Source organism: Mesoplodon mirus (genome assembly GCF_964341445.2).
Source record: "Mesoplodon mirus genome assembly, chromosome: 6".
NCBI classification, from domain to species: Eukaryota; Metazoa; Chordata; class Mammalia; order Artiodactyla; family Ziphiidae; genus Mesoplodon; species Mesoplodon mirus.
Genome location: NC_138982.1, coordinates 8,505,846 through 8,518,717, shown reverse-complemented (window position 1 = coordinate 8,518,717; position 12,872 = coordinate 8,505,846). Strand labels below are relative to the sequence as shown.

Sequence of the window (12,872 nt, the reverse complement as noted above, 5' to 3'; positions counted from 1 at the left end):
GACTCCCACCTATTAACTATATAACAGTCAGTGATCTTATTCTCCTTTCCTCCTTTTCTCTCCTCTCTCTTCCCAGTTCTTTTTATTAATATTTTTTGGCCATGCCACACACCTTGGGGGATCTCAGTTCCCCGACCAGGGTTTGAACCTGGGCCACAGAAGTGAAAGCCTGGAATCCTAACCACTAGGCCACTAGGGAACTCCCTCCTTCTGGTTTTTAGTTGCATTCTTTCTACTTGGTCAGAAAATATAATGTTTACACATTGTCCTTCACTCCACAACCTCAATCTTGTTTTAGTTTTACCTCTACAGTGAATATATAAAATGCTCACTGCCGGTCTTCTTGCAAAATTTACCCAGGCAGGGACTCCCCTGGTGGCACAGTGGTTAAGAATCCGCCTGCTGGGCTTCCCTGGTGGCACAGTGGTTGAGAGTCCGCCTGCCAATACAGGGGACACGGGTTCGTGTCCCGGTCCGGGAAGATCCCACGTGCTGCAGAGTGGCTGGGCCCGTGAGCCATGGCCTCTGAGCCTGCGCGTCCGGAGCCTGTGCTCCGCAACGGGAGAGACCACAACAGTGAGAGGCCCACGTACCACAAAAAAAAAAAAAAAAAAAAAGAATCCGCCTGCCAATGCAGGGGACACAGGTTTGAGCCCTGTTCCGGGAAGATCCCACATGCGGAGCAACTAAGCCCGTGCACCATAACTACCAAGCCTGAGTTCTAGAGCCCGTGAGCCACAACTACTGAGCCTACGGGCCTAGAGCCTGTGCTCCACAACAAGAGAAGCCACCACAGTGAGAAGCCTGCGCACCGCAACGAAGAGTAGCCCCTGCTCACTGCAACTAGAGAAAGCCCGCGTGCAGCAACAAAGACCCAATGCAGCCAAAAAAAAATAATAATAATTACCCAGGTGTAAAATTTTGGTTGGATGAAGCTCATTCTCTAACAGATTCCTCAGAAGGGGCATACATCAATAGTATTCCCATTCAAACTATTTATTTCCAGTTTTATTGATGTAATCGACATATAAAGTTGTATGAGTGTAAGGTGCACAATATATTGATACAAGTTTATATTGCAGATGATGGCCACAATAAGATTAGTCTATCAACTCACATAGTTAAAAAAATGTTTTTTCTTGCGATGAGGACTTTTAAGATGTACTCTCTTAGCAAGTTTCAGATATGCAATATAGTGTTGTTAACTGTAGTCACCATGCGGTACATTACATTCCCGGAACTTATTTGTCTTATAACTGCAAATTTGTACCTTTTGACCACCTTCACCCAGTCTCCCTCTTCCCACCGCCCTCTAGCAACCACCAGTCTGTTCTCTGTTTCTGTGAGTTCATTTTTTCAAGATTCCACATGTAAGTGAGATCATACAACATTTGTCTTTCTCTGTTTGATTTATTTTGCTTAGGGTAGTACTACATCAAGGTGCATTCATGTTACTGCAAATGGCAGGCTTGCTTTCTTTTTTGGGGCCAAATAATATTCCATTGTATATACACCACATTTTATTTATCCATTCATCCATTAGTAGACCCATAGTTTGTTTCCATGTCTTGGTTATTGTAAATAATGCTGCAGTGACCATGGGGGTACAGATATCTCTTTGAGATGGTGATTTTGTTTCCTTTGGACATACCCAGCAGTGGAATTGCTGAATCCTATGGTAGTTCTATTTTTAATTTTTTGAGGAACCTTCATGCTGTTTTCCATAGGGTCTGCACTAGTTTACATTCCCACCAACGGTATATGAGGGTTCTCTTTTCCCCACACCCTTGCCAACACTTAGATAATAGCCATTCTAACAGGTGTAAGGAGATATCTTTTTTTTTTTTTTTTTTTTTTTTTTTTTGCTGTACGCGGGCCTCTCACTGTCGCAGCCTCTCCTGTTGCCGAGCACAGGCTCTGGACGCGCAGCCTCAGCGGCCATGGCTCACGGGCCCAGCCGTTCCGTGGCATGTAGGATTTTCCTGGACCGGGGCACGAACCCGTGTCCCCTGCATCGGCAGGCGGACTCTCAACCACTGTGCCACCAGGGAAGCCCCTCAGCTTTTTCAAAAATGGGAAAACTAGAGTGTTTCGTATTACTTGTATGTGCTTAAAAGAAATCTGAGGCAGATACAGTAGAAACAAAGTACTTTGTCCAGCAGGGGTATAAATGGGGCAGATGGGAAATAGGCAGATGGGGCAACAACATCAGGAGAATAACATTTCGCTGTACACCTTTTTGTACTTTCTTGCTATCTTCTTTTAAAAAATTAATTAATTTTTAAACCAGTGTTAAATCAAATTAAAAATATGTTATGTGATAGCTCTAAGTGGATAGAGGGCTCATATAAATAAGACAAATGTTCTTTTTCTAAAAAAAAAAAAAATATATATATATATATATATATTTATTTATTTATTTGGCTGTGCTGGGTCTTACTGGCAGCATGTGGGATCTTTGTTGTCGCATGCAAGCTCTTTAGTTGGGGGATGTAGGCTCTTAGTTGTGGTGTGCGAGGTCTAGTTCCCTGACCAGGGATTGAAGCTGGGCCCCCTGCATTGGGAGCGCAGAGTCTTAACCGCTGGACCTCCAAGGAAGTCCCAAGACACATGTTCTTACCCTCTGCCATTTTTCTAGAAGTCTCTTTTAATTAATTAATTAATTAATTTTTAATTAATTTTTATTGCAGTAGAGTTGATTCACAGTGTTGTTAGTTTTTTTAAATTAACTTTTATTGAGGTATGCAGAAGTTGATTTTAGATCATTTTAAACTATATAATAGTTTATATTTTTCAACATTTATATACAATACAGACTTTCTTAAATGTTTTTAAAATCTTAAATTACTTAAAAATTAAAACTGCTTGGAACTCATCTTTTTATGATATCATGGAACATGTATGTAGTAACTTTATTGCAAATTTTGGTTGTATATGACCTTGTGCAAGTTATTTAAGCTGACTCAGTTTTCCCTCCTGTAAAATGGAGGTAATAACTATTCTGTAGGTTATTTTGGGTAATTATATAGTAAGTAGCTCTTGTGATGATGCTGGCTATAAAATTGTTTCATTTCCATTTGGATATAGATGAAGTATTTATATAAGAACAGTGCTGTTTTAAATGAGGATTAGAAACTGTGTTGTTTTCTTCACTGATTGCTTCCTTTATTTCTTTAGCTTTTTAAAAAATTAATTTTATTGGAGTATAGTTGCTTTACAATGTTGTGTTAGTTTTTACCGTACAGCAAAATGAATCAGTTATACATATACGTATGCCCAATCTTTTAGATTTCCTTCCCATTTAGGTCACTACAGAGCATTGAGTAGAGTTCCCTGTGCTGTACAGTAGGTTCTCATTACTTACCTATTTTATATAATCAGTTGCTTCCTTTTGATTGCCTCCATTTTTCTTTTCTTCTTGGACCCTTAGGTGAATTGAACATTTTACACTTGCATAGTTTTTTGTACAATACTTGGTCTGTAAATTATATTAATACCCAAATGCTGTTTTAAAAACTCATCTAGTCTGTTGTGATGTATCAAGTAGGGATAAATCTTAACATTTGTATTACTTATCTAGAGCTACATTTATCTGGAAACAAGACTTTGCTAAATAGCATATGGACAACAGGTGATCTAATCCATGCATTATGCATAAATTGCTTAATGGTTTAAAATTTGGCTTGTACCACTTGATAAAAGAACCTTTCTGTTAGGTTCTTGGCAGGATCTTGAAATGTGATTTTTTTCTAAATTTGGGTAATTTCTTCTGATGTTGCTTGTTTGGTCAGGGCAGAAATAAGTTTTCTCTCTTAACTTTTGTTTTCTGTAATTAAGAACAAATAATAAATGTTATGATCTATGAAAATGTTTTAAACAATAGTATTCCTTAGGTTTTATTGTGCAAGCTTGTATAAGACCATGTCATTAATGCGGTTTTGCCAGGGAATGAGGGACGAATTTTTTTTTTTTTTCCTGCGGTGTCACATGGTTTGTGGGATCTTAGTTCCCCAACCAGGGATTGAACCCGGGCCACGGCAGTGAAAGTGCAGAGTCCTAACCACTGGACCACCAGGGAACTCCCGGGGGAAATTCTGTTTCAGTGAATTTACTTGGTAAAATATAATATGTCTAGTTTTCCTTAGTATTAAGCTGCCAGCTGTCAGTTACTTTGTCAATGTACTCATCTGTAGCAGTGCCTAACCCATTTGCTCCCTGTACGCACATCCTTTCTACTGAGTATAATTGACTTGAAGCCTGAAAATCAAGATAAGCAAATTTACCGAGAATTTTATGTTAAATAAAATCAATCAAGTGAAGAAAGGCCTATGTATTTGAGTTACTGACAAGTGCATAGGTTTTATGAAAGCTAATTTGAGAGCTGGGGACTTTTTTTTGGCTTATTTCTGAGCTTTGAGTTTTGTTCTAATAGGATGAGGTGTTTGTTTGATAAATGAATTGTAGATGATGAATATACACTTACCTGGTATGGTCAAGAAGTGAGTGAATATTTCAGTTACCAAAGAATTACAGAATATTATAGGTGATATTACCAGTTTTTAAAGAATTAGAATGCACGTAATTTGTACTTAATCTTTGGTGAATGTAATTTAGTATCTCTGGTTCAGATGTTCGGCTCTTAAAATCTTTCCAAGGCTTCCCACTAATTTAATTAAAAAGAAAAGAAAAAAGTAATGTCCCGCATGATTGGGCCTCCAACCTTATCTCTCAGTCTTTCCTCGTCTTGCCCTTTGTTTTCAGGTACATAGATCTTCCTTCAGCTACTGGAACTTGCCATATGTTTTTCTTCCTCTGAGCATTCCCGTCATGTTTGCACCCTCTGGCTGTGAGGTCTCCCTCTCTCTTTGCCAGTGGTTTACTCTGTTTGTCTGTTGAGCTCAGCTCAAACTTCACTTCCTCAGAGGAATCTTCTTTAAAACCACCAGAGTTCCAGACCCTTATTGTACCTGCTTCCTTTGCATCTTTTTTTTTTGCCTCTGTAGTAGAACTTATAGTAATTGTAATTACATAGTTAATTGGGAAACATTGTTGAATGCCTACCTTCAGAGTTAAACTGTAGGCTCCATGAAAGCAGGGACCGTCTCATTGTTTCTCGAAGTATCTTTAATGCTCAGCCTACTGTTTGACAAGCATCAGGCAGTCAATCAGTATTTACCGAATAAGTGAACCAATAAGTAGTGCTCAGACAACGTTATTCGTAATTTCCCTGCACATATGTAGAAGACTCTGTTAAAAGTTGTTACTGATTGCTTGTAGTATCTAACCAGTTTTTATCATTGTGTAGCGTCCTGGGTGAAAACTTATGTAAACCTGGACACATTTTTTTTCAATTAAAAAAGGTGAACAATGAACATAAAAGCAATTATCTTTTTCTTTTTAAGTGTAAGATGTTGATGGTTTCTTAGAAGGGCAGCTTGTAAATTTTAACTCTTGGGACTTCCCTGGTGGTCCAGTGGGTAAGACTCTGCGCTCCCAATGCAGGGGGCTTGGCTTCAGTCCCTGGTCAGGGAATTAGATCCCGCATGCATGCCACAATAAAGAGTTCTCATGTTGTAACTAAGAAGTCCACATGCCTCATCTAAGAGTGTGTGCCGCAACTAAGAAGTCTGCATGGCACAACTAAGAAGTCCACATGCTGCAACTAAGACCCGGGGCAGCCAAAAAAAAAAAGAAAAGTTAACTTTTGCCTACTGTTCTTTTCACCTTAAACATCAGTGAAATTAAATATACCCTATTATAAAATTTTTCCCATTTTGAAATTAGTGAACACAGATATAATGCTGGCTCCAAAACACTTTTTGTTCATGACAGGAAAGTGACACACAACATTCTGCTATGTAGCTTAGTGGCATTTCGGATGTGTGAATGTGTTCAATGTTTATATGTTTTCTCATTTTCTGCTACCAAGTCATATTAAATGAGATTATCATATATTATTAAAGCATGAAAATAAATAAAATATTGAGTACATAATTTAATGAATATTTCTTAAAAAGCAAACAAAAAACAAATATTTCTTGAGTTCCAACCATGTGCCAGACACTGGGTATATAATAAGTGAACAAAATGGATAGGGTTGGGAATTCCCTGGAGGTCCAGTGGTTAGGACTCTGCTTTCACTCCGAGGACCTGGGTTCTATCCCAGGTCAGGGAGCTAAGATCCCACAAGGCATTCGATACAGCCAAAAAACAAACAAACAAAATAGATAGGGTCCCTGCCCTCATGGGATTTACTCTTCAGTTGTAGAGATGGGCCACAATCTGATAATCACACAAATAAATACTGACAACCAGATGTGTACTATGAAAGGAGAAGGTAGGAGAGCATTAACTGGAGACTCCTGACCTAGTCTGGGTAGTGGGAGAAGGACAGTTTTCCCTGAGAAAGTGACATTTGAGAAGAGATCTGAAGGAAGGAGCGTTAACTGCTGGGGAAAGTTCCAGGCAGAGAGAACAGCATGTGCAGAGGCCCTGAGGCAGGAGAGCCTGTCTTTGAAGAACGGACGGGAAGGCCAGTGGACCTAGATGAGAGAAGGATATGGGAAAGTGGTTCAACACAGAGCTGGCAAGGTGGTCAGACAGCAGATCAAACGTTGAGGATTGAGTCACTAAAATGTGATTACTGTCACCAGTGTAGAAATGTAGGAAATCTAAATGTCCATCAGTTGGGGACTAGTGACATAAGTTATGGTGTAACAATGTAAAGGAATACTATATAGCTGTAAAAAAAAATGAGGAAGTTTACTACCTACCTAGAAAAATAAATGTAAATTTAATACTGAAATTTAAATAAAGAAAGAACCTTTAAAAAGGGGAAAAACCTGACCCAATGATATATGAATTGTGCTATATGAAAATAATTCTTTTGGTATAATAAGTTATCCTTTTATATATGGATTTATTGTAATAGTAATTATGTATTTTGTTTTATTTTGAGCATATATTTATTGTATCTCAAGGCAAATATATTTTACAAATTAGCATAGTAGTTAAGAACATGTCTGGTGGTCTAAGATCCTGGCTTCATATTCTGGCATTGCCATTTACACAGTTGATTAACTGGGCAAATTACTTCAGCTCTCTAAAGCTCAGTTTTGTCATTTGTAAGATGCGAACAGTAATAACATTTACCTGATAGAGTTGTGATATGAATTGAATGAGATTATGTAGGTGAAGCACTTAGATGTGCTCATCACCTACGAAAAAGTTATAACTGTCACTTTTTATGAAAATATCTTCTAATTAATACCATTTATCAAAAGTTAGAGTGCAGAAAGAGAATACTGAAGAAAGTTATATCAGAAATTTATGGTAGTTGCCTTTCAGAGGTGGGATTATGGCTGCTATTTGTTATCTGTTTTATTGTTGTATATATTTTCCAAACTTTGAAACGTGAGCATGTATTTAAAATTACTATTGCCTTCCATTGAAATATGCTGGCTTTGATGAAATTTAATTTTTAGTAACATCTTTTTCAGCAGTGTGAGAAAGTCTACAAACTCCGATTCAAGTGATGTTAGTTCTATAAATGTATTCATAATTATTTTTGCTTTCTTCCTTATATTTTGATTAATGTTCTACCAATTTAAAAGGCTTTGTGCCCACAGCTGCTAAGTTGTGATTGGAAAGGAAAGGGGCTTGCATTTTGAGACCATCTGTGGGAGTTGAATTGTCTGAGTCTGACAAGAGATCATGGCAGATGGTGAGGTCACTAAGATTGACTTTTTGAGCTTGACATAATGTGTTCATGAAGCTGGAAGAAGAAATCTGACTTATTTTTTTAACCAACAGCAGAGCATGGTGACAGGAAGAAGAGTACAATTGTTGAATCTGGATGAAACATAAGGCATCAGTGCACATGACTGGTTTACCTTTGAGAATCACCAGTACTGCCAAAGATGGCAGTTTCTTGAAACATTCAGTGCTGCATTTATTTACTTTCTAGGCCCTTGATTTAAGTCATATACTACAAATGATTTTAGATTGAAGACAGTGTTAATTTCTTCTTGTTTGCATGAGTAACAGTGTCATTCAACAGCCTGGCCCTTAGGAAATATAATCCCATACTGAACACTGAGTATAATAAGGAAGCAGATGCATGGAAACAAGGAGCACTGGCCATTACAACCATACTCTGGAAATGAAGAAATGGGGAGGGGGGAAAACAGCATTTACTAGCTGAATCTAGTAGCCCAGCCCAATGATGGTCTGCTTATATTTCATTCGCTAGAATTACGTCATGGTCAACCCATCTGAGGGGGAGACAGAATGTAGTAGTTTCAGTTGGGCATATTACTACCTTAAACTTCTCCTAAGGAGGAGGAGGAAAATGATATTGGGTAGGCAACAGGATCTGCCTTAGGTAGATACAGCAGGTTTCTAAAATTTAGCAAGTACTTTGGGTAGAAAAGAGTTTATCTTGTTGTTGTTATAACTATATTTCAGTAGGTCATAAGACCATCTAAAAATATTTAAACTGATTTTTTTTGGCTGTTTGGAGTGTTCAGTGTTTATGTATTTATAAATTGGAGGACATTTGTTACACTGGCTTGGGTGATCTGTTGCTTTTCACTTTGACACAATGTATCTAACTTACTCCTAATGAAACAGCACAACTCAGATGGGACTTGAGTCCCAGACTGGGACTTGAACCCACAAGTCGGGACTCAAACCCAGCCAAAACCCAGACTGGGACTCTAACCCACGGGCTGGGACTCAAACCCGGCCAAAATCCAGATTGGGACTTGAACCCACCTGTTGGGACTCAGACCCGGCCAAAACCCAGATTGGGACTTGAACCCACTGTCTTTTAATTGAAATCACACATCTGGTCTCAGGATGTAATGAAGCTCAGGTTCTTTATGTCTCGTCACAGAAAGAATTTAGTGAGAGGCAAAGTGATAGGTAAGAAGTGGATTTATTTAGAGAGATACACATTCCATAAACAGAATGTGGTCCATCTGAAAAGGTGAGAATGGCCCTGGGGGAAACACACCAACGGACAGAGTGTGGGCCATCTCAGAAGGCAAGAGGCCCCAAAATATGGAGTGGTTAGTTTTTATGGGCTGAGTAATTTCATAGGCTAACGAGTGGGAGGATTATTCCAACTCTCTTGGAGAAGGGACGGAGATTTCCAGGAATTGGGCCACCACTGTCCACTTCTTGGCCTTTAAAGGTTGGCCTCGGAACTGTCATGGCACCTGTGGGTGTGTCACTTAGCATATGCTAATGTATTACAGTGGGCTTGTAGTGAGGCTCAAGGTCTCCTGGAAGTCTAATCTTCTGCCCTCTTGGATCTAATTGGTTCTGACCTGTTTTATGTCGTAACCTCAAGGTCTATGTCATTCTTTCAAAGGTTGTGCCCTGCCCCCTTCCCTCCTTTTTCACTAATATAACCCTGAAAAACTCTGTATACCTATTTTTCAAATGAGGACACTGAAGCTCAAAGAGGTTAAGTCACTTGTTCAAGGTCACACAGCTAATAAGTGTCAGAGCTCAGACTGAGTCTAAGTTAAAAAAAAAAAATCATAGTCTTTTCACTCTGCTACACTGCTGCTTATTATATGTCTACTTCAAGCAGGACATTTAGAACCAGTTGTTATTTTGATTTTTTCCTATTTCATTAATTCTTTTTTAAAAAATTAATTTATTTATGGCTGTGTTGGGTCTTCATTGCTGTGCACAGGCTTTCTCTAGTTGTGGTGAGCGGGGGCTACTCTTTGCGGTGCGCGGGCTTCTCTTGTTGTGGAGCACAGCTCTAGGCACGTGGGCTTCAGTAGTTGTGGCACGTGGGCTCAGTAGTTGTGGTGAGCGGGCTCTGGAGCGCAGGCTCAGTAGTTGTGGTGCACAGGCTTAGTTGCTCCGCAGCATGTGGGATCTTCCCGGACCAGGAATCGAACCCGTGTCCCCTGCATTGGCAGGCAGATTCTTAACCACTGCACCATCAGGGAAGCCCCCTATTTCATTAACTCTTACTCTTTTGTTTCTTTTCTTCTTTCTTTGAGTTCCCACTGATCTTTTTAAAAAGCTTTTAAGTTGATTACTTAATGAATGAAGAGAAATGTAAATTTACTTCTAAGTACTATTTCAGCTGCACTTTACTGTTTTTCATTGTCATTCAGTTCTAAACATTTTAAATTTCCTTCTCTAATTCATGGATTGTTTGAGCAATGCTATAGTTTTATTTTCTAAATATACAACTTTAGAAAAAAATGACTCCTAATTTAATTTCACTGTGGTCAGAGACCATAATCTGTATAATATTGTCTCTGAAATTTGTTGCTACTCCATTGGTGATTTTGTATGTGGACAAATTTTGTAAGTCTGTGCTTAAAGAGATGTTTCATATCTGTTAGCTACAGAGTTTTATGTAGCTATATTAGATCAAACTTGCTTAAAATATTAATCTTCAAAATGCAATACTTACATTTTAGCCTTAAATTCCTTAGTTTGAATATGTCAGGTAGTTTGGTGAATGGGATGTCAGGAACTTGTGCTTTATTATTTACGTCATATTTGTAACACTGAAGAGGATATAACAAATAACTGATAAATGTGAAGCAGTTCCAGTGTAGGAACTTGATTTTCATATTAGGTCATGACAGACGTGAACAAATCTGCAGCTACAGTGGGAAAGCAAAAATCACAGTCGTAGTTCAGGTCTTGCTTGGGTTTTTAAATATATGTTTTCTTTATCATTGAAAAATTACATTGCTTTACTGAAAAGTAAAAACATCTCCCCACCCAACCCCCAACAGTTTGACTTGTAGATTCAAATTCTAGCATAGAAGGCGGACATATGGAGCCTCCATTTCTTTAAGCCCCTATTATTTATGGCCTTTTTGAAGTGAAATTTTATTTTATCCTTCCCCTTGAATGTCTTATAAAAGTTTTAATTTTGAAATAATTTTAAAATAAAAGTTGCAGAAATAGGGCAGAGACCTCCTGAGTACCCTTCACCCAGATTCACCAATTGTCAACATTTTGCCACATATGCTTTATCACTCCCACTTTCTCCATATATAGAGATTATATATGTTTTTCATCATTTGAAAGTAAGTAGCTCCTATCATACCCTTTCACTACTAAATATTTTGGTATATTTTTTCTAAGAATGAGGACATTTACTTAAAAAAAGAGCACAATCCTCTGATCAAAAGCAAGAAATGAAACAATACAGTTATCTAGCCTGTGGACCATGTTTTGATTTCTCCAATTGCCCTTGGTCTTCATAGCAATTATTTTTTGTGGTTCAGAATCCAGTCCGGGATCACACATTAAATTTAATTTTCATATGACTTTAGTCTTTTCAAATCTGGACTGTTTCTTTAAGCCTCCTTTGTCTTTCATGATACTAATATTTTTTTAAGAGCTCAGGCCATTATTTCATAGAATGTCTCTCAATTTGAATTTCTCAGTTGCTGCCTCATGATTAGATTTAGATTATACATTTTGGGAAATATCTCAGAAGTGATACTGTATCCATTGCAGTGCGCTTGAGGAGATGCATGATGTTGGTTTGTCTCGTTGTTGGTTGTCATTTGGTAGCTTTGATCACCTTGCATGAAGTGGTATGTGCCAGGTTTCTGCACTGTAAAATTTGAATTAAGAGGTATTTTATAGGGAAATATTTCAAGACTATGTAAATATCCTTTTGCTCACCAACTTTCATCTACTAGTTTTAGCATCTTTGGTGATTCTTGCCCAATCCATTAATATCATAGTGTTTACAAATTGGTAGTTTTCTAACTGCTTCACTTCTTTATACATATTAATTGGCATTGTACTGCAAAGAAGAGCTTTTCCTTCCTCCTCGTTATTTGTTTCTATCAGTATGGACTCCTGGATTATTATTTAATGGGTTTAGAATCTGTTACAGTCTGTTGCTATCAGTATATACTTAGGTGCTTAATTGCCCCTTTAAGCTGGCTTAAGTTGTCAACCCTTTAAGCTGGCTCCTGTATACTTTTGATATGTCTCCATCATTTTTCGAGCCCATACTTACTTTAGGTACAATACAATGTTCTAGGTTTATCTTATACATTACCTGCCCAGTGCTGGAATTGGCTGTTTCTCCAAGAAGCCCTGGTGTTGCTTTCAATGGATTATCTAAAACAGCATGGTATAATATTTCAAAGCCCAGTCTTTGTCACTTCTTAGCTGAGTTGGTTTGGTCAAATTATTTAACATCTCTAAATCTCAATTTTTATCTGGAAAATGACAGTTAGAATGGTACATATCTCACAGTGTTGTTGTGAGGGTTAATTTAGAAAATTTAAAGAACAATGCATGCCTCATAGTAAATATGACATAAATGTTGCTTATTATTATTATTACATTATTATTCCCTTTTTTCCTTTTAACAGGATGTTCTTTTAAAGAATATTGAAGACGAAGTTTTTTGTTTTGTTTTGTTTTTTTGTTTGTTTTTTAATGGCTTTACAGAATTTTAAATTGAATACAATTTGACATGACGGCAAAAAATGTAAGTATTTGTAAATTTTTAAATGTAAGTATTTAAAAAATGAGTTGTACTTTTTCGTATGCATATTTTCTTTGCCATTCTGATTAATGAAATTCAGTTTACCGGCATTAGTTTATCACTGTTTTTTGTTCCTGCAAAGAATGAGATAGTAAACTTTAACACTGTTGAATATTGTGCTGTCATGACCATTGCAAATTGCTGCCAGGTTGCTCCATCTCAACAGCTGCAAAATTGCGATCTCCAGAAAGTTTCCCACTCCCCCACCCCTCCTGTTTTGTGTGCTGTGATAAATTTGTTTTGGTGCTTGCTGGAGACTTACTTGGCATTATTGAGAAAAATCACTGTTTTCTTTGGCTCACATTTTTTC

General features: G+C 37.8%; 1 protein-coding gene across 5 annotated transcripts in view; it reads left to right on the top strand.

Moving 5' to 3' along the window:
* Positions 1-12,872, top strand: part of TFDP2 (transcription factor Dp-2) — a 177,396-nt gene that overhangs the window by 32,081 nt on the left and 132,443 nt on the right. For 4 of the 5 annotated variants that reach the window (XM_082624412.1, XM_082624410.1, XM_082624409.1 and 1 more), the window contains exon 2: positions 12,387-12,505. The exons of the other annotated variant lie outside the window; for it this stretch is intronic. Coding sequence is in view for 3 of the 4 variants with exons in the window: in XM_082624410.1 (XP_082480536.1) it covers positions 12,491-12,505 (15 nt within the window). In the remaining variant the exon portion in view is untranslated. The remainder of the gene's footprint in view (positions 1-12,386; positions 12,506-12,872) is intronic. 5 annotated transcript variants of the gene reach the window in all.